The 23526-nt window shown below is 41.8% G+C and overlaps 1 protein-coding gene across 1 annotated transcript in view; it reads right to left on the minus strand.

Moving 5' to 3' along the window:
• Window positions 1-22854, minus strand: part of LOC308081927 (uncharacterized protein) — a gene marked incomplete at its 3' end in the record, with an annotated part of 24405 nt that extends 1551 nt beyond the window's left edge. The window contains exons 1-8 of the mRNA XM_080423543.1: window positions 22407-22854; window positions 6411-6457; window positions 5884-5962; window positions 4469-4770; window positions 3821-3983; window positions 3667-3684; window positions 1331-1430; window positions 415-488 (exon numbers count right to left, since the gene is read on the minus strand). Of these exons, the coding sequence (XP_080279669.1) occupies window positions 415-488; window positions 1331-1430; window positions 3667-3684; window positions 3821-3983; window positions 4469-4770; window positions 5884-5962; window positions 6411-6431 (757 nt within the window). The 5' untranslated portion in view covers window positions 6432-6457; window positions 22407-22854. The remainder of the gene's footprint in view (window positions 1-414; window positions 489-1330; window positions 1431-3666; window positions 3685-3820; window positions 3984-4468; window positions 4771-5883; window positions 5963-6410; window positions 6458-22406) is intronic.
• Between the last annotated feature and the right edge of the window lie 672 nt (window positions 22855-23526).

Consider the following 23526-nt stretch of genomic DNA (forward strand, 5'->3'; position numbering starts at 1 on the left):
GACTCTCACTTATTAAACACAAAAAATACATGTAACATAACTTAATCTAATCTATCAACTATAACTATATGTTAATGTACCTATATCTTGACATCTTGTATGCCAAGACTCTAATAGAGGATATAAAATGATTGACCACCAGGTGGCAGTATAGCCCAACACTGCCTCCCAGCAAATGTAGCTTTCTCTGCTGGTTAGGTAATCATATCAACAAAAGCCTTGGCCAACAGTCAGCCACTACTAACATGTTATCAGTTATATGAGAGGCAGATCAATCCAATCTAATGTAAACCACACACAGTCCAGTAAAGTGATATTGGTGCACACTTATAGATATAACCTATAATAAACAAAACGGGTGTGTAAGATGAGTAAGACATACCCCCCCCCACACACACACACACACATCTTTACCTGTATCATCTGATCTGCCATTAGTCAGTCTGAAGGAATTCGAATGGCTTCCGGCTTGCTTGTACTTTTTAAACCTGTCGATCAGAAAGCAAAAACATAATGAATACATGTGCACTGGTTCTCAACGTCAGGTCCGGGGACCACCAGGGGGTACAAATGGAGAGTTGCAGGTCTGTCACTCTCAGAGATAAATTGGATTTTACAGTGTTATAGACAGGGGGTCCGGGAGATAACCCCATTGTATACTGAGTTACAGATCTGCCCATAAGATTCCATTTGGACCCTTGGTGGACCAGACATTGCGAAACAGTACACACACACACACACACACACACACACACACACACACACACACACACACACACACACACACACACACACACACACACACACACACACACACACACACACACACACACACACACACACACACACACACACACACACACACACACACACACACACACACACACACACACACACACACACACACAAAATGGTAACAGCAGTATATTGGGTTCTAACCACTCAGCGTAAAGAACCTTCGCGGAGAAGAACCGAACGAATGCGGCGACGAAATCGAACAGCACCGCTGGTCTGGCAAACATCGCGAGAAAAGATATCAGAAGGAGTAAAGGTAGAGCCCGCACACCAAATTATGTTAAAATACTTCTTTGTTTGAGAAGAATCTGACAGCGATCCGAAATGGATCTTCGTCAGGTCCCTGGCCTGAAGATGGATAGATATCGGATCGAAATGTCAGATTTCTCCTCAAATAAAGACTTTTTTTTTACCTCTCCTACGTTTAAGTATTTTTTAGTCCAGCACCCACAGTCGATGTGCATATAGTTAGGTGTCCTTTAAAAGTTATCAGGAGTCCAATTTGAATGAATAAAAGGCAACCCTAGCCCCTGACCTGAGCATGTAGAGGATGATGATGATGAAGACGATGACGAGCAGTGAGGACAGGGCCACCATCACCGCGATGATAGGCATGTCGTCTGACGGGGTGTCTTCTTGTCGGCGACACAAATGGAGGAAGATTAAAGAAAGACAGGTCAGTGTGCTCATTTTTAACATGTTTAACAATTAACCTCTTAAGCCCTGCGTACTTTGTTGTAGGAGGAATAACGAAAATAACAGATCTACAAGCTCACAACGCATTGTCACGCGCCGTGAGCTAGCAGATCTGTTATTTTCTATATTTTATTCATTTGAGCAATTTTGAAGGTGTTCGCCTACAATGACACCCCCCAAAATATAGACGCCAGGTTGAATGTCGTTAAAAAACATTGAGTGTCAGGACTGTAAGACAGTTGACTTCGATGAATACAATTGTCTAATTCTATCTCGGCACCGCTGAAAAAGAGGGTCTCAGCCCTCAGTGTGTTTCCCGAGAATTAAATAAAAGGTTGAAATGAAATGAAATAATTGTCGGGATCTTTTCTGAATGAATCCCAGTGTCTTCATCGAAAGCTTTGCCAACAGGTCTCAAGAGCCATGCAAAGTTCACAACACTTCTGAACGCACAGTCCCACTGAGACCATGTTAAGATGACCAAAAAGGTCATCTTAACGTGGTCATCAGGTGACCTCTACTCCCTCAACCAACACTCGCCTTCAACTTTCCTTTCCAGCGCTTCAGCCAAAGAGCAACATAAAGGCTGTCTTGTGTTAATATTTCATGGGCGAGCTGAAGAGAAAGGCCTGCACACAGATGGGAGATAGAGGAGGAGGGGGTGGACTTGTCCCTCACAGTGCGCAGATACATCACTGTTTAAATCTTAGGGTCAACCTTCTGTTTCCACAACTGGTTATACCCTACCCATAAAACATTGCTCTGTACTTTTTGGGCTAATGTTAGTAGTGCAGTCAATGTGAATTATTCAGAGAATTAAAAACAGTTAGATACAGCCATCTCTACGTCACAACGCATGTAGGCACAGTGTTTTTTATTTTGTCAGTAATGCATATTATTCCTGATCTTGGACACTGTATTCTGACCCTGTTTTGGCACATATGAATGAATAAACAATCAAGGTACAGAGGCCGGTTTGATTTGGCAAGCACTGCAAAATCTTGAGTGCCAATATACTTCTGAGAGTGTAAAAATGTACCCTTATTCAAGATTTTTCCACATTATAAATTAGACATTGCATGGAGCCCAGTGATCTATTTTAGCCTAGGTGATGTGTGCGGCAAGTTAAAATGGCTAACCTATTTGTATACATGAGTTGTGTTCATGAGCTACTGATTACTTGCAATTCTATGGACATGATGTTATGCTTCATGGTGTAGTTACCTCACATGACATGAGTTTTTTTAGATAAAAAAAAGACGATATTACTGATCGCAAGCCCATATCCAGCTGGCAACACCAATCGGGCAGTCATCAGAAATTCAATTGTTAATGACAGAAAACATGTTGTTTTCACTGTTAATGACAGAAAACATGTTGTTTTCACTGGCACATTGATGAAATCGATGGTAAAGAATGGTGAAATCACACCACACCACGGATCAATCAAATGATTTAAGCACAATTTAGCATTTTTGTTATATCGGCCATTTCCAAACAATGAATCATTTGACCACGTACTTCACATGTGCTTCCTTGGCAAAGCAGTTTGGAATGCTGCCCAGTTATGTTGCATTTTCATGCATCATTCCTGGAGACTTTGCAGTGTTCTCAGTCAGACAATGTGTACATTGAACAGTGCATCAGCACAACAGGCTGCGGGTATCATGTGAAATTGACGTGGCCACGACTGCTCTAATGCCATGTAGAACAGCTCAGAGCCAGCCACACAAGACCCATAGACACAGCCAGAGGGAAAAGATGTTGCAAACAAATTGCCAACATTTTCTTTCCTCAAAAATATCCACGATGAAGTATAAAATAGGGCCTAAGTGGTTAAAGAGGAGGTACAGTGAGTAAAAAAGAAAAAGAAACACGGACAATGATAAACAGCAACATTTCACACATCAGCTAAGACCAGGGGTTCTCAGGGTTCTTTGGGGGGGGTTCCAAAAGGACCGTTATAGGTCTGTAACTCTGAGAGTGCACAAATGGAACCAAATGGACCCTTACGTGTCCATTTGGTTCCATTTGTGCACTCTCAGAGTTACGGGGGTCCTTGAAATCAAAACGTTTGAGAACGCTGGATTAGACTGTAGCATACTTAATAGCACTAGCACGTAGTTGAAAATCTGCAATGCATGAATGCACTCAAACTCAGATTTAAGGTCTTACCTGTGTCGTCCTCCTCATCTGTGAAAAACAAAAACGAAAGCTGTTACCAGCAGTAACCAGCAGAAACACACACACACACACTCCAAAATGTTTGACAATTTTGAAAAAAAAAGAGAAGAGAAACAAAACCATGCGTGTCATTGCACACACTCACTGGTCAGGTCTGGTGGGGGGGCCAGTGTGGTCTCTGTCCACACGTAGTCGCCGGGGTTCGGGTCTGGGGTCGGGGTGTAATCAGGCTCCGTGGCGTCCGTCCCGTTCTCGCTCCCCCCGTCCGGGACCGCAGGCGTGGCGGGAGGAGGAGGGGGGCCAGCGGGCTGGTTAGTTGGCAGGGATAAGAATAGTTAACTAAAACTGACAAAATAACTCAACCTAGAATTGGAAAAAACATTTTAGTAAACTGCAAAAAAAAAAAAAATAGGCTTCACCAAAAAAACGATAACTAACTGAAACTTTATTGAGTGTTTAAAAAACTAATACCAACTAAAATCATAGTAAACATTTTCCTTTGTTTTAGTCTTTGTCAAAAATAGCTAAACATTGCAGATCTACAAGCTCACAATGGGTATATCTGCTATTTTTGCAATCTTTCTGAATTTGTTGAATCTTGCCTAATCCATATTGCAATAATAAAAAACTAAAACTAATAAAACTAAACATTTTAGAAAAAAATTATAATGATAATAATAAACTAGCACGCCCACTTTAAAAACGAATCAAAACTAAACTGAAATTGAAAACAAAAAAAGGCGAAACTAAATAAAAATAAAAAACGAATGAAAAATGCTAAACTAATACAAACCTGGGTGGTTGGCGGCGCATCCTTTGGGCCCTCGGTCGGGGTTGGTGGAGGAGGAGGGGGTGTCAGCTCCGGGGGGACGGTGGGTGCTGTGGTCGCCACGCCCCCATCACCTGCCGGGACCTTCACAGTCGTGGCGGCCAGCGTTGTGGCTGGTGCCACAGCAAGGGTTGTGGGCGGAGCCACGGGCGGAGCCGTGGCAGGGGCGGGCGGGGCTCGTTCTGTCGGCGGAGCAGCAGCCGTGGCGTTTTGAACAGCCGCCACAGGAGGAGGGTCCGTGGGTTTGGAGGTGACGATCGGGGGGCCTATAAGACAACAGGCATGTTTCTCAGTTAAGTGGCAAGGATCCTCTTTTAAGGGTTTTTGGTTACATGCCTGAAATAAGGTCTGTGATTAACACGGGCTAAAGGGATTTTCACATTTGTTCTATGACTACAGAAACAACAGGTGCATAGAAGAAGACCAATCTGGGCCCCAAAACGTAACAAACTTGCAGCATGACGGTGTCCCGTGCCTAAAATAGCAGACATACAAGCTCACAACGCGTCGTGGATGCAACTCTTTGTGGGCATGTAGGTCTGCTATGTTTTTAAAACATTATGGCTAAAAATGGCATAATCCTGGATTATATTCATATAATATAATAACACAGGCCTGGGTCTTCAACGTTGTTCAGGTCAAGAACCCCTTAGCTGAGAGAGAGAGACCCTTATTATATATATATATATATATATATATATATATATATATATATATATATATATATATATATAATTGCTGTCTGTGGTTTTATATGAGCTGTGGCAATAATCTTTACAAATAATAGCTTGCAGCAACGTATTGAAAACAAATAACAAAAAATGAACTAAATAGTTCTTTTTTGGAACCATGAACTTTAGTTAAAATTTTTGAATTATGAACTATGAACTAAACTAGTTCATTTGAAAATTTGCGAACTATGAACTGAACTAGTTCATGAAGAAAGTGAACTTTTCCAACACTGGGGGTCCTTGAAATCTAAACGTTTGTGAACCACTGCCTCAAGAAGGCAAAAACAAATCTCACGACTGAAAATCTTTGTCAGGCCAAGTCCCAATTGATATGTGAAACAGCGTGAAAGGAGTCCTCCACACTAGCACTGTGTTTCCTAAACAATTATCACAATATAGACTCATTTCAGGTATTGTCATTCTAAACCTACAGTATGTTCGTGCTGTAAATTGCAAATTGAGGCTTTAACACTTTGCTTTTATGAGATATCCAAGACCATTAGGGTTTTATGGAAGATGCTTCTGATTATTGCTAGTTTGACCCATTCTAATACCCTTTCATTTGATCAAAACGACTGAAATCAGTCGTGGCGACTGAGAAGTGCGTAGGCGGACAGCTTTGTTCTTCTTCGCAGACATGGTTCATACCTGTGGTAGGAGGATCCTGGGCTGAAGCCCCGAGGGCCAGACTGAGCACCAGGAGCAGGGGATGTACACCCATTCTGCCCTGAAGGGAGGACATGTGGGCTATTATTAGACAATAGACATGGAGACAATGTCCAATCTCAATGACATTAATACAATATATTAATACAATTATATATTTTTTTACTCTACCTACCCAAAGCAACCCTTTACCAGAGCAATCACGGTTTCCGTCAGTTTTATAAACGTTTCAATTTAACTACTTAAGCCCTATACACTAAATAGGTGATCTACAAGATCACAGCGTGTCATCATGACTCATGATGCATTGTGAATGTGTAGATATAGTATTTCTGCTTTATTATTTGCACCTCTAACGACATGCAAAAAAATAGGGACGCCAGATTGAAAGTGGTTAAATCTCTAATCCTAATCCTACACAATGAATTTAAGTATCTTATTTTCAAATCAAAATAAGTAAGAAAAGGGTAATGGCACAGTTGAGTGTAAATAATTGTAAAGTCTCTTACCTTAACAATCGAAGTTGGCATCAGTCACTCATTCGCACAGCGTAGTCCTGTGGACAGCCAGAACAAGAAAGCATTTAGCATCGACAATGCCATTTGTTTAACAGCCAATGTATTCCTTTCATTCATTCATCCTTCAACTTGCTTTTTATAAAAAGTCCTCCTCTGCCAAGACATTTATGATCACATTATCATACCAACTAACAATAACGCTGGATTCCTACTGAATCTGCAAAGTAACACCCACGCTTTCACCGCACTATGGCATTCAGTATCCATATGAATAATAACAAGCCTCATCATTCTAGGGAAGAGTCAAGACAAACGAAAAGGCAGCCTGTGCAGGAATCTATAGCCAGATGCATGGGAAGGCTGGTGGTGTGGAGAGAGTAAGATGGGAACCGTGGAAGAACAACGAGCCCAATTCCCAGCATTCTCTCTATAAAGATGTACTTACTTAACACAGATTATTTTCTAGACTACTCAAAGGGTAAACGACAGCGATCCACATTGGAAACAACATGTTATTCCTATTTCAGATTTAAGAGAGACAGATTAGTCTGTGCTAATGACCATTCAACACCGTCTACACCCGAGCATCAACAAGGGCTAACAAAATTAGTGTCACATTTAAATTCCTAAAGTGAGTGGCATGGATGTGATTCAGCGCTTAGCCCTCTCCTCCTCGCCAGCTGGGACGAGGGAGCGCAGGCCAAAGAGTAGACAGGAGGAGAAGAGGACAAAAGAGGGGAGGTGGTCTGTGTGTGAAGCCCTGATTCATACTCTGTCGCTAGGCCGGTCACAATTATTACATAATCGCCTAATCACAACTATTGGAGATAATCTCAATTATTTTTGCATAATCAACATAATCGTTTCCATGTTGAAAAATGTTCATATATTTTCAAATATTTTAAAAAATAGTGGAAATGGCAGATCTACAAGCTCACAACGTGTCGTGATGCGGCACGTTGTGAGCTTGTAGATTGGCTATTCCCACTATTTATGTTTTCTTGAAAGTCGACATATCTGTGGGGGGATATGCGCACATGATCTGGCAACCCCGTAACCATGGCGACATGTTTTACACAAAAGCGCTAATAAACTGGTGATATCGGAAAACGGGCTTCGCTGTTAGGTGCACATGGTAATGGTCAATGGCTGTGTGCAATTTCGGATCAATTGCTCCAGCCGCTGAGGAGAACCGGGCAGAGCAATTTTGGCCTCACCAACCATGACACCAACCATGACACCATGACAGAGGTTTTTGTCAAATTATAGGAGGATGTCAACTAATTTCTTTGTATACATAGGTTATTTGTCATATCCGCCCTGTGCAACATCAGTCTAAAAAACAAACAGAAATGGCATTTTTATTATGTTCCCAGTGTTCAACGACAAAAACACAATTAAATCGTTAATCGCAATTATTTGTGTGACAATTAGTCGTCAAGTGAAATTTCATAATCGTGACAGCGTGATTTCATCTGTCGGACGTCAAAAATAGCTGACCTACAAGCTCACAACACGTCGCATCCGTGCAGCGTTGCAAATTTGTAGGTCGGATATTTTTGGTGTGCGACACCATCACACAACGGAGCATAAATTAGGCGTCAGGCTGACTGTCGGTCTTTGGTGTAATGTAGTAATCCCAGAAGCCCCGGGGCGGCCGTCTCAGTGACCGAGCTGTGATAATTCCTGGGCCTAATCCCATGGTCTTGACCCAGGCATAATCCAGCCCGTCTGGCTCTGCTCAGGGAGACGCTATACAGCAGCACTTGGGACACACAGTCAGCCTCTGATGCTTAGCATCTGGGGTTATTACATCAGAGAACCATGGGCATCCTGGCTGCTGAAAGCAACAACAGTGCCAGTTCCACATCCTCCTGGCATACATACATCTCTACTGAACAGCACTTGTTGTCCAGTCTGGTTTATACCCAAGACAAACAGTAGAAGAGCAAGACGGCCTAACTGGCTTTTACATTTCGTATCTGCGTGACGTTAGCCTGACACTCAGCCTGAATTTTCATTTTGTTTCACTCCATTATTTAGTCTGAAAGCCCTCTCAGTGCATCCGTTTTCTGAGATGGGGCGTGGCCAAAGTGGGACTCTTTGGGAATTGGTTCATACTAGATTATCCCCATCCCGATTGGGCCGGGCCGCCGGTTAGATTTTCAACCGAGAAAACCCCGCCTTTCTGCAGCGTCACCGTCACCAGACCCTGAATGCGAGGCTAGCGATTCAGGGGCTGGAGCCAGGCTAGCGTGACGTAGGTCGCCCCTTTAGGAGACCAGAAGTAGGTTGGAGTCTATTAGTTCCAATGGGAGACGTGAACGTGTGAGGAAGGTAGTGCACGCATACGTGGAAAGACAAGCAATTCTGAAAAAGCTCAACGTTTCGATCAATCAGATCTTCATAGAAGTGAACGTGAACACAGCTTCTGAACGATTCTTTAGCCCCATGGTCACTGAACTAAATACTGGACCCATTCTTCACAAGCCACACATGTTCCGAACATTCTGACACTTTATTTCAGAGAGACAAATCAGCAAAATAATCGACTTTGTTATCGACATCTCAGCATCTCTCGCGAGATCTAAAACCAGTAAACATGGGACCTTCGTGAGATCTGACATCAGACGGCGCCCACTTAGGAGACCATTTGTGTGTGTACCATTTCTTGCCTAGTGGCAGAGCGTGGGTTGGGCTATCTTCTTAAAGTAAGCATCTTTGTTTATACCACGCTGCTATTTGGCTTTGATTTACAGCCTAAAAAGGGGCACACCTATTAACCTACAAAGCCAATGTCTGCTTCTTACTATCTTACAGCTATCGTCTATCCAACCTAACCATTAATCTCTCCGGGAAACAACATAATGCCAGCCCAGTAACCAAGAAATAATTCCTTCATAATAGACCTGCACAGTCTGTTGTGTTCTCTGGGATTACTGACTGTTGCTTTGACCCTGGCACACTTATAGGATGTACTGATGACAGACTTAATATACTAGTACATTCATTCAATGTTGATAGACTGTACGTTCTATTCATTCACATATTCACTGTTGATAGACTGTACATATCTTATCCAGTCAGACAGTCACTGTTGAAGGCTGTTGACACTACATAACACTGTTGATAGACTGACTCGGTACATACATACTGCATATCCATTCATATATTCACTGGTGATGGATGTATCATTCATATATTCATTGGTGATAGAACAATTTATCATTCAGACTTATATTTATTTATTGATAGACTATACATTAACGGTTAACCCATGCATTCAGAGCATCAGTGCCTTAATGTCAGAACCTAAGACAAAATCTTTTATTTGATCTTTATCGTCTCTTGTCTCTCACCTGCTCCAGTGTTTCATGTTTACTACTGTTGCTGCTATGACACCTGAATCCCCCCCACCAGGGATCAATAAAGGTTTATCTAATTATCATCTTATAACATGAATGGATTCAAGGACATGACAGGACAAATGAAGAAGCTATGAACAGAACAAAGTGAAAGCTGTCTTTTTTTGCCAGCATAGCAAAGCTGACTTCTATCAACACAATGGCAATTTTGGGAAGATTTCAGTGGGTTTTTTTTTCTTCAGTTATTTTAAGCCGCCAATGAGGGCAGGACACACATCTGGGCTCTATAGTCTATATATAGAGGTGTTTCTAAATTAGACAGGGTGGCCTTGCATATCATAAGTGTCTTTGCTTCATAGCGGACTAATTACACATGATTACGGCTGCACTGACGTCAAGAGAGAAAGACAGGGGAATGGCTTATATAATAATCCACATCCTCACTTGCTCAAAGCTGGCATGAATGAATGAAAAGGGTTAAAGGGGTATTTCACTTTAAAACACTTCTGCTCAGGCTTTTGTGTGCACCCCAGTCCGCTTTTAAAAGGTGCTTGATTCAATACTTAGATATTAAATATTAATTTAATCAGACACGTCCCATTCCTATATACTGTAAACACATTGTAACTTCAAACCATGATAGACTCATTGAAATCACGCGTCCTTGGTTCTGGTGACTGATATTGTCCTTCTAAAGCGTGAGGGGTTGGGTTTTTTAATGAAATAAAATTAAATACATAAAAATATATATAAATGAAAAAGTACTTGAAGAAACATGCCCCCTCAAGCATTAGAAGGACAATATCAGTCACCAGAGTAGACATTAAAATGACCCCAAGGGGTTTTAAAGTGAAATGCCGCTTGATTCAATATTATGGCAAAAGTGTTGGTGTTAACTTCACCTAAACATCTGATACCTGAATGATGTCAAGGAATGACAACCATTGGGGAAAATACAACAGCGTACCTTCTACTGTATGTCCAAGATAGAATGGGTTAATTTCTCTCCCTGTGGAGTGGATTCAGACATCACACACACCATAAAATTCTAAATGTTAGTTTAACTCTGGGAGTGTACAATTGGAACCAAATGGTCAAGATTTTATAGTGCAGGGAAGTCATAAAACAGAGAGTGCACATCGCTTCCTTCCCCTACTGTCTGGCCCCGTAGACAAAAAAAATAACTCTAGCCGTTCCAAAAATGACAAGGCGACCATTGACCTCTCCATGATATGCCAGTGCCACGCCTCCCATTTAGTCTTCATTCAAATCAATGACTCAGTTTTAACATTATATTAGCGCTCACTCATGGGTAGAATTAGCTTGAACAACTGGTATGATTGAATACCTGTCTGTCTGTCTCAACATGAAGAGACAGGGTGGTGGGTTTTGCACACACAGAAAAATAAAGGTGCCAAGCCAACTATAGAACTAGTTGGAACCTAGGTAGGGACGGAGGATGTGGTTACCACTAGGTGGAATGCCCACTTCCACCTAGTGGCAACCACATCCTCCCTCCCAACCTACAAGAGAAGCCAGTTACATAAATTGAATACACTAGATGGTAGGCAACCATAATTATTGTCAAGTATGGACCTTTGAAATCTCTTATCTTTACTATTTTCACATGGCTATATAGTATCATGTCTTTGCTTTGTCCCAATCGTTTTCTTTTGGTTTTGTCTCTTCTGCCCAGTCTGTAATTTTATTTTTCTTTATCTTATGTTTATAGATCACAGAAGTTTTTTTTCTGTCTTGTTTTTTCTCTGTTAATTATTGTTTTTAATATTAAATAAATCAATCTATAGGTAATGTAAACGGTGAGGTACTCTCATAAGCCCCCCTAGGGTTTCTTACCTCACCGGCACAACTACTAACACTGTAAACCTTCCCATGGAAAGAGCTATCATGTTATGCTTATGTTTATATAACTGTTGTGCAAATCAAATCAAAAATCAAATACAAAAACAAATAGAGTGATGCCATGGCATAGAAGAACCATTTTCAGACCAAGATTCTTTAAAGAAGAAAGGGGGAAAAAGTAACCACTTAAACTTAAACGCTATATACTTCATTGACAGGGTTATACCTAGGGTCTATACTTCTTCGTACGCTCATTTTCCCCCTCTACACCAATTTCTTTCTTCTAAAATAGCAGCTCTACAAGCTCATCTACTATTTTCTGCGAATATTTCCCTGTTAAGACTTGGCCAAAATTGGGATGCTAGGGTTTAAGTGGTTAAAGGTGCCTCAAAATGGTTCTTTGATGGAACTTTGACCATATGAGGAACATGAAGAAACATTCACTAAATGAAATGGTTCTTTAGTAGGTGATGGTTCTTCGTGGAACCATATAGCCTTTTTTTTTGGGGGGGAGGGGCTTTTTTTTATACCTTTAATGATAGGACAGTAGACTGACAGGAAATGGTGAGAGAGATGGGGAGTGACACGCAGCGAAGGTCGTCGGGATCGGGACTCAAACCCGCGACACGCTGTCAGACTGGCATTGCAGCCTACGGTGCCTGGACGCCGCGCCGCGGCCCAGGCCAGAACCACATAGCCTTTTAAAGAACCATTTAAGAACCATTATTTTTCCTGTGTGCACGGTAGTGAAAACTGAGCCGTTTCCTTGCCGACGGTTTCACATCACCACCTCTGAGGTTTTTCTAACGACATGACGCATCGTTGTTGACGTGCCGCCCGCCCGGGAGGCTGTGTGTGTGACACACTGTCCCTATGTTGATACGAGTAGGGCTGTCACCATCATGATATTTCACTTGACCATTACACAAATAATTGCGAACGATTGACCATTTAATTGTGTTTTTGGCATTGAACATTGGAACATACATAAAGAAAAATGAGGTTTCTATTTTCCAATTTGGCTTGTAGGCGTCGCAAACAAAAGATTGCAAAGGGCAGATATGACAAATGACTGAAATATACTGTACAAAGAAAGGACATTTAATAACTTTATACTATAAAAAATGTTCGAAAATTGTGGATATAGCCAATCTTCGAGCTTGTAGATCAGCTATATTCCACGATTATGCAATAATTGTGACAGGCCTAGGAGGCACACTTGCCAATTGTTTCCTAACAGTTTGCTTACAGATGCTGTGTGAATCGAAGAGCTTTATCTATAGGCTTGTGGTCTAAATGCACAAGTCCCCAAGAGACCCAACTTAATGTGTTCAGTCCTCCTAAAAAGCACCCGACCTCCCGGGGGTGTGTTTGTGTGTGTGTGTGTGTGTGTGTGTGTGTGTGTGTGTGTGTGTGTGTGTGTGTGTGTGTGTGTGTGTGTACGCCTGTGTGTACGTCTTGCCAACAAACATAGCTACATGGCGATAGAGGTCATTATTAATTCAACATACACGGGGCAAGTGCTTCTACTTTTGCCACTTTTAAGTTCAGCCCTCCATCAGTGCACACTATTAAAAAGCTGTTGCCGGGCTGGCTTGGCATAATTCACACCCAAACGATGCATGCATGCATGAGTCACCGTGAGGAAATGGGACCTAAATAATCACAGGCTTAATTGGTATGGGCTGCTACACGACCATGACTGTGTGGTAAATTTGTCTAAACCACTTAACATCTATTTGCTATTGATGACGGGGCGGGAAAGAGACGACAACATGACATATTCAGCTACTACTAATAATAATAGGCTAATAATAATGTCTATGCATCATTTGGATCCATCAAAGGGCTTATAAGGGAAAATCAATGCTCAGCCATTACCTGCCTGCTTGTGCCGTTATTGATTTGATCTCATGTCACAGTATTATGCCAATCTAATTTTTTTCATTGTTCTCTCTAGTCCAGCCTGCTAAGCAGCTGTGTTATGATGTAGCCTACACTACAGTACAGTACAGATCATCCCAACATTTTAATACCCCCCCCCCCCTCAGGGAGGAAACCAGTGAATGAATAGGCCTATCTTTCACATTCATAATATGCTTAAAATGCAACGTCACGCTCTCCTGACTCGGGCGTGCGCTGTGTCCCCATGTGAGGATCTTGGAAGATGACTGATCTGCAGCCACTACCTGGGTCAGGTCAGTGTCATGCTGAAAATAGCAGATCTAAAAGCTCACGACGTGTCACATCGTGACACGTTGTGAGCTTGCAGTTTGGCTATTTTCGCCACGTGACACTGTTGTATGACTAAGAATAAATCAGGCTGCAAAGGGTAAATCTTCCAGAGCACTGCACTCTGCACTTTTGTCCCTAGAATAGGATGAACATCACAATTCTCCATGATTATACATACTACAACATTTTTAAACAGAAAATATGGGGCAACCCGAAAGGGGCATACATGACAGCAAGTCCACGGTTTGATTCCTGGCCGGTGGGTCCATTTGCTTCAGGTCACTCCCCAACTCTATCTCTATGTTTCCAATCACCACTGTAACTACGAAATAATAAAGGCTCAGAAAAGCCCAAAAGATAACTAAGAAACATCTTTTTTATAATCATAATAATAATAATCATATAGGCCTACTGTGAAACATTTCTTATGGTGAAAACTAAAATTTCTACCAATGGCAGAATACTTCCATGAGAAAGCTTAATTTCTCTGTGTTGACTGCATCAGATTTCAGTAGCTCCTTGGCTTGACATGACTATGGGCTAAAAATGGCAGCCTGTAAGGTACACATACAGGAAGGATGTGTGGTCTCATGTGTGGAGGAGCTATTAACTTTTCATTTGACTGTTCACTGCTCTGATGGATGTTTAAAGGTTCCAAAATGACTCCCATGTTAGTAGTAAATCAAAATAAATGTTCAGATATCGATATTGAGACCACTGACCATAATATCGTATTGTATCCATATCCCATAATGACAATAATAAATCAAATGTTTTTACATGAAAAGAATTAGTAAAAATATAGATTGTCTCTTTTTAAAATAAGGCTTAAGTGATTCAAACCAGGAAAAGACAACACTAAGGCCATATCACAATATTCAAAATCCCAGACGATATTTAATCACGATATCGATATCATATCAATATATAGCCCAGCAGTACTATGCAGCTTCATCCAATTAAAGACACACATTAAACTCCAACCAGTCCAGGACATTAAACACTACACTGCAGTGACAGGTGTGATTTTTTTTAAATAACACCAGTCAGACAGCAGACTGAAATGAGGAGTTGGCTTCAGTGTGAAAGTCATGACAGTCACCTGACATACTTTTCCCAGACTTTACCAAAAACCTAAATTGCGTTCCCAGACAGGATGTTTGTTTCAATTTCTATTACATTATGGAAACAATAACCCTGTTAGTATTGGATATCACTCCGAAAATATGATCAACGATTATTAATAGATTTTATTAAATGATCAATTATTTTTTTATAATCTATTAAAGCGATTAGTTTGATTAACTGTTGCACGCCTAGGCTGTTCCCTTACTTATTACTCATGTGGTCAAATAAACACTTCTAGGAAGATTATAAAGACTCCAGTCACACTCAAACAAGGCCTGTCTATGACATTCACCCGACCGTATGACCTTCTTCCGATACTGATACAATTATATTTGTATGGGAAAATCATGCTGTAAGTGTTCATGTATTTCAGAAATCTGAAAGTGTGGTTTACAAAACAAAATTGTGTATCACAATTCACAAGATGACAAAAAAAACCGCTTGGTATGATTACAATGATAGACAATGAATCAATCATAAATATCGATACATTGCCCAGCTTTCTATTATACCGGGTATAAATAGACCTTAATTAGACAATTATAAGTGAATTCAATTTATGTCATGGTAGGACATAAAACCAGCAGTAACAGGGGTCCCACTCCCATCCATGGACTGAGGTCTCCAAATTGGATTGTGCATTTAAGCTCCAACACTGTGATTAATATACATTCATTTCTTATTAATAAACATATTTTTTCCCAGACATTAATTAAGAGCAGTTATAGTCAAGACACACTGAATCCAACTCCAGCCTAATGAAGCCAAGAGTAGTAAAGTTAGAGGCGAGGACGCATTTGTCACACTGAAGCCAGCTACACACTTCAATTTGCTATAACCGTGGTAGCCTTTGGCTATGGGGTAAATACTTGTAGACTACAATGAAAAACAATAGTTTTAGGCTACAATTGTCGCAAGGAATTTCCCTCCTTGGGACAACAAAGGCAGTAGGCACTGAAATAGCTTTTAGCCAGGTCTATGCACAGGATTTTAGCTGCTTGAACATTTATCTGGACTGTAGGTCATCTTCAATTCTGATCACATAAGCCCCATTTCAAACTCGTTGTGAGCTTGTAGATATGCTTGTAGATATGCTATCTTCACTACTTTTTTAAACAAAAAGGTTCAAAGTGTTTTAAGGAAAGTCATTTTCAGACAAGTCACTTCACTACCTTGCAATTTACACCGGTTTCACCAGCAACATAGATACACAGCCCAAAGGCCTTCCTGACATGATGATGTCAGCTGTGATGGGTGGGGAGATTTCACCGATTCATACAGTGAAAAACGTCCCCCGGCTTTCTCCAGGGCTCACTGCCCCGCCAAGTCATTGCAGGGCCAGATAATGGTTGTCTGTCTGATTCCATTCATGGCATATTAATACAGTTTCTGTGTCTTGGGTGGGGGTCCGGGGCAGACAGGAATACTGTGTGAATGCCTCTCTTCATGGGAGGCTGAAGTAGGGCCTAACCCAGGGCTGCCAGGGCTCTTGCTCTGTAACAGACCACAGATTATACGTCCCCAATGCCACATACAACAGCCACAATCCTCTGGACTTCCCTTTCTGAGGGCTCCTGCTTCTCCGCTGGTGTGGTTTGTGTTCCTGTTGGCCTCGCTCACAGGCTGGTAAGTTGATGAAAAGACGGGGCTGAGCAACAGGATTTTGCACTGTGGCTAGTGCAGGCGAGGGTGACCTGACCGCCGCCGTGTCTGTTATTAAGCCTCACATTGATGACTTGGTTCTGTCCGGCTTTGAGGAGCGAGAATGGGAAGTTGTGAGTCAGTGAGGCTCTCTGCCTCTTTGACTGCTTTGTTGTGGGATTTCTCACAGGGTATGCCAAGGGCCTCTCCGCTCTTCCCACATTAGACACAGAGAGGATGTGGAGGCGCTGGCCATGGCCTCCCCACAGAAGCCACAGTGACCCCGGAGCGTGGCATGAGGACACATGGCGGGCCAAAAGGCCACCAACCCTGATTCAACCTAATCTTTTGTCAATGGACGTCTCGTAGTGAAACCTGCTGCTTAGTAAAGCCTGCTGACTGTGGACCATATTCACACAGCAGCCCTTTTGCTCTTATGTTTGAGGACTCACCCCCATTTAACTAATATGCCACAACTGAATCATGCACACTATCTCCATCACAGAATTCTAGGTCCAGGACGGGGACAAGAACCGGCTTTGCAGGCAATTATTTTAGTTATTATTTTGTACTCTCACACAAAACTGATCTGTCTTATTAACCGTCTTTATTGAATAGAAATGTTTAGATTTTCTGTTTTGGTTTTAGTAAAATGTATATATCTACAGGTCTACTCAACCAATTCCCCTTAGGGGACAAGAAACATACTGAACTGAACTCTTTAATACATATGGGTGGCCCAGCCCAATTCCCTGCACAGTAAAATCCTCAGTGTTCATTTAACTCAGAGAGTTAAATGAACACTTAGGGGTCCATTTGGTTAGGGTTAGAGTTGTGAATGGATAGATTAATAGTGAGGATTTTACTGTGTACTGCCACATTTTTCTTTTTCTTTTGCGTGACTTAGGATGCAAACAGAGGTATCTGAGGTGGGCATCCCACTGCCCCCATCCCCTCTGCTTCCTCTGAAAGATAAGGTCCATCCAAGATGACGAGACAAGCATCTGAGACTGAACCGGACTGCACTGCGATAACTGCACTTCCTCCTCCAGAGACTCTAGTCTCTTCCTTGTCCTTTCTTAGGTGGGGCAGGCAAATGCTACACGAGGCCTCGAGACATTTGTCACCATGCCACTTTATGACAACGCAGCCAAGTGGGCCATGTCAGAGCAAGGACCAGAACGGCCAAGGGCTGCTTTAAATATTTATAAAAGTGGTTCTCAACTGGTTTTGCATCAGGAACCAAATGTGTGCATGTGTATGAGAGGTATGGGTTATTCTGTTGCCATGGGGGAGACGATTTCACGGCAGTCACATAAAATACCTCCTTAAAATTACACTTCTTGGCATGCTTCCTGATGAGTAATGTCAGGGTCCTGAAATTTGACGCTCTTTGTTTGCATCATTCGTAACAGCCAAAGTAGGCCTTGAAATAACATGATTTAAATAAGAACAGAAACCACACTGGGCTGGAGAGACAGGATCACTTTAGCAATAAACACTCTTGTGTTTAATGCGGCTCAAATACAACGGCTCAAATACAACATAACAAGCACAATGATAGAAATGAGAAAACACAAGGAAAGTGGGCGGCCTGTTGACAAATCATCTCTATTGACTAAAATGTAAATCAAATAATTCACCAGTTTTTTGTTGCCATTTTGGACAAAGGGATGCAAATGAGTAAAAGAGCCCTGTTGAGTTCACACCAGGTCTACGGTAGAACTGTCAGAATCAGTGACACTGCGATCCAGTTTTAACATGTCACGTGTCACTCCGAAATGTGTCCTTCACATCCCACAGCTGTCTATCAACCAGGGTTGCCTGCTTATGCAAGACATTTCATTTGTGCACTTTGAGACATTACACTCATCTTAAACTTATTGTAGCCTACACGGTAAAATCCTCAGTGTTAAGCTAACCCAGAGAATGTACAAATACAACCATTTTTGTCGGGAGTATTAAGACCAACAAAGATTCTGGATCCCTGGTCGCTCAAACTACATCATTTTACATAATCCCCTAAATATCGCTGTGTTCATCTCAACAGCCATGGAATTACAGCACTCTTCCACTGTAAAATATTTAGGTCTACAGGTGGAAACTAAAATATACGTCCTGTCACACCCAGAGTGCCAGCTCATATTATTGCTCCCATTGTTGTGATAGCAGCATGCAGAAATGTCCAAACACATAAGAGAGTTACAAACATTCACCCATCAACGCATCAGACAAGTTACATAGTTGTTTAGTCGAGAAACGAGGCCAATCATCAAACGTGTGCTGTGAGAATCACTCTCCCTCTCTTCTCTACACTGCTAAATCCTTTCTACTATCCCAAGACAGAAATAGCCTCTTGTTCTGAAAGACACGCTTGAGAAGATGACGATTCGGTCCAAGTGAACAGAGCTATACGGCTCCGTCTTTCCCTCTGACGTGATAATATATAAGCCATATTTTTTCGTGCAATCCAGCCCTTTCGTAAGGTGCGGTACAGGTTGCTCAGAAATGATTCCCAGAGTGGGCTGAACCGTCACAGCAAGCAGACATGGTTTGACAGCTTTTAAGGAGGGGCAGTTACATGCCCAGGCTTGACAACTGACAAGTGGGGGTCAAGGTGTACTGGGCCAGCTGGCATGCAGCCAGAGGTTGGTCCACATCTCCACAGGTTTAGAACATAATACTAGAGTGGCAGAAGGCTGCTTCAGCTTTGCACTTGGCTGGTCCTGACATGAGCTCAGTGAAGAGGAAAGTGTATTCTGGAATGGCTGGGCGATAAGGACAAAAGCAAATGTTACGATTATCTTTTTTTTAACCAAAAACCTCAACGCCTATACAGTGACAATATTTTCGGCGGTCAAAAATGTTCAAATGTAACAAAACAGCTATTTTTGAATATGTTTTAAAAGTACAAAATAGGGCTTAACAATATCCAAAATCCCAGACAATATCTAGTCTCATATCATGATTATTGATATTGCCTCTGTTGGGTGGAAACCTCATGTCCAAAACTGTTACTTTTCAGGATTCGAATTACAATACAAAAATAGCAAAAGTAGCAGATCTACATAACGCGTTTCGAGCTTGTGGATCTGCTACTTTTGATACTTTTGTGTGACGCTGTAGCATGATCAAGTAGGGCGTTAATTTACGAAAAAACACAAAAAGTTAAAATATGCAGATACAAGGTTTCTGCCCCGACAGCAACGATATAATATTGATATAATGCCCAGCCCTGTGTGGAATGGCATGTTGTTGGAGGCATGCAGCAGCTCAGGGAAACAGTACAACACATAATGAGCAGCTCCACACACAGACATAATATGATATGACATGTCGTTGCCTTTGGGTGGAAACCTTGTATGACCAATACCGTTCCTTTTCTTTATCGTTTTACGATCTTTTTATTTTCAAATAGTGAAAATAGATCGACCTAAGAGCTCACAACTGCTCTTGTACACTCTTGCGACGTATGGCATTAATTTACGGAAAGAAAGAAAATGAAAACATAATAAGTTGAAATATGGAGATTCTGCCTGACAGCGACGATGTTCTGTTATGCTGCTTCACTGTGGAAGATGATGACGATGATGATGATCTGCCACAAGCTGTCAGTGCAGAGCTCTTATCAACACCACAACATTACTCATAAGCGCTTAATTATTGTTCACCAAATTCATCCTTGGTGGTGTGTGTGGACCAATTTGTGAATGGCAGGAAGAGGAGGATATTATCAATGTCATCATCATTTGGTATGGCAAGCAAGCCTCCTTCCTTGTACCTCCAGAAACACCCTGGTTCTTATCTTGATTTCTATTATTTTTGTATTAATAAAGGTTTTTGTATTAACAAAGCAAGGCATCAAGTTTCCATATCAAGTCTGCCTGAAAGCAAACCCTAAACACCAAAAGGCCTCAACTCAGCCCCCATCACAAGATGTGAATAGTCTGCTTGATTGCATTGGCCATTCAGTAAAAGGCAGGGCGCAGAAAGGAGAAGAAAAGAAGAAAGAAACAACTTTGGGAGAGGATGTAAAAAAAAAAGATGATGCATTATAGCTCACAGATTTGTGGTAGGCTATTAATACACTTTGAAATCCAGTGTTAATGTATCAATGTGTAACTCAAGAGTGTGTACAAAATGTAACCAAATGTGGTTACGTGTGTACACACTCTAAGTCAGGGCCTGGGGTCTTCAACACGGGGTCCGGGACCCCTAGGGGGTCCTCAGATGTACTTACAGGGAGGCCGCCAAATCTTTGTGTGATAGGATTGTTTTATTTTTATTTTACATTAACCACTTGAACCCTAGCATCCCTATTCTGAGGGTACAAAAATAGCAGATCTACAAGCTCACACCACCTCGCCCTGCGAGGCGTCGTGAGCTTGTAGACCTGCTATTTTTGGCCAAGAGGTTTGGTGCAGAGGGAAAATAGAGCAGACCAAGTACAGAGTCAACGGTTAAGTTTAGTACTATTGAGGGTTTAAGTAGTTAAATGTCTGGAAATGCACATTAACATGAATCCAACATAATAGAAAAGTCAAACAAGTCTATGAGGCTATCTATGAAATCAATGAGGGGAAAAAAACACAGTTTTATACAATATGTAGTGGGGTCTCTGCTTCATCTCTCTCTCTCTCTCAGCTAAGGGGGTCCTTGGCCTGAAAAACGTTGATGACCCCTGCTCTAAGTTACCCCCCTCCACCCCCTCTTTCTAAACATGTAATAACAAAGTGATGATCAATAAAGTAGACTTTCTAGTAATAACAAGGCGGACCTCCCTTTGTGTTCAGCAATACGTGTGTGTAGTTCTGGGACAAAAAGTGCTGCTTGCTTCAATCTCTTGTGTAGTAGTAATAATAATAATAAACAACAAACGCTGTCCTGTCTGTCCCACTCTCCCAGTGGTGTAAAGTAACTAAGTACATTTACTCGAGTACTGTACTTAAGTACAATATTGAGGTACTTTTACTTTACTGGAGTATTTCACATTTTCAGTACTTTTACTTCTACTCCACTCCATCTCAGAGGCAAATATTGTACTTTTATTCCACTAGAATTATTTGAAAACTTTAGTCACTAGTTAGGCTACTTAGTAGATTTAGATTATTATTACAAAACATACATTAACCACTTCAGCCTTATGTACATTTCAGCCATGTGAAAACTTGTGAAATGGGACATTCTGCATAATGAGTAATTTCCACTTTTGGTACTTTAAGAACATTTTGATACCAATACCTTTGCACCTTTACTCAAGTACATTTTGAATTCCGGACTTTTACTTGTAACAGAGTATTTCTACATTGCAGTATTGATACTTTACTTAAGTAAAACAATTTGAGTACTTTTTCCACCACTGCACTCTCCCCACCGAGCCCCCCCAAAAAAATGTTCACTCCCTGCCTCCAAGGTACTTCTTCTGAAATGTCCATGTACTTACAAACATCACAGTCACACACACACACACACACACGATCACAAGAAGATTCACAACGCGATCTAACATGGGGGGATCGAACCCTAGGCTAGCTCGGATCTCTTTGCACTGAATCACTGCAGTGGAAGTGAAACATAGCCTACACACACACACACACACACACACACACACACACACACACACACCACAGTATGTTACAGCAGAGCAAAATGTGTTACAATGTTACATCAAGAACAGAAAAAAGGAAACATTGCAATAAGTGATGATCGGGGAGGGGGCTGCTTGAATAGCTTGCGCAACAAAAACAAAACTCACCGCAACTCCGTGTGTGTGTGTGTGTGTGTGTATGTATCGCCCCCAGGAAGGAAGGAAATCCCCACAGTTTAGAGTAGAAACTTGGGTGCGATTGTTCGTTTTACCCCCCCACAAGATCCCTGGATCGGATCTTCTCCTCCCGGCTGGCTGATAGGAGTGATCTGTTTGCTGGGACACACACACAACCAGCAGACGGGAGGCAACAGTTCTTCCGTTAGGGCCCCTTAAAAGGTCCCCCACAAAAAAGGGTCTTCTGTTCCCAAGGGTCTTTTTTTTTATCCAACGAGCTGTTCTTAGATCCTTCCGTCTCCCAACAGATTTCACGAGGAGACGTTAAATCCCTTCCCACCACGGGTTTGATGATCCTAACCTACTACCGCTGTATATCCGGGCGCGTCGGCCGACTGTTCTAGTCCGCCATGTTGTGTGATGTGTGTGTGTATGTATGTGTGTGTGTGTCTGCATTGGGAAGAATGGGAGGCAGAAAGCAGCACATTCTTCCCAGGCAGGCCAGGCCCCTCCGCCACCCCTTTCTGCAGCCTCAGTTGCGGGCCGCAGTGACATCTACTGGCCGTGACGTGAAGTTTCAGCCCTGGAGCAGTCGTGGTTCTCAAACTTCTTCATTTCAAGGACCCCCAGTCCTTGAAATTAGGCCAGTGGTTCTCAATCTGTGGGGTCAGAACCCCATCAGATTTTTTCCCCTGGGGGGGTCCCCAGAAGGCATTGAAGTGATAATTTAAGTACTTTTAAGACCATTTAATCATGCCTAAAAAAAGAAAAAAAATACCATTACTGCACCAAAAGTAATCAACAAACTACAATAAAAACTGGTCAAACATTGGCCAAATTGTCAAATAATATAAGAAAGATTGCTGATCTACAAGCTCAACGCCTCGCAACGCGAAGCGTTGTGAGCTTGTGAGGCTTGTGAGGCTATTTTCACAATATCTATCTATGGAACCAACCGAGTCAAACAAAATGTAAGGCCTCAATTCCAATTCCTTGTCAGGGTGGGGGGTTTATTTTGGAGGGTACCCCCAGTTCAAATGTGATTAATTTGGGCGGTCCCCAGTTCAAATATGATTATTTTGGGGGGGTCGCAGCCTGAAAAGGTTGAGAA

This window comes from Gymnoscopelus braueri (genome assembly GCF_963280865.1).
Source record: "Gymnoscopelus braueri genome assembly, chromosome: 3".
Classification (NCBI taxonomy): domain Eukaryota; kingdom Metazoa; phylum Chordata; class Actinopteri; order Myctophiformes; family Myctophidae; genus Gymnoscopelus; species Gymnoscopelus braueri.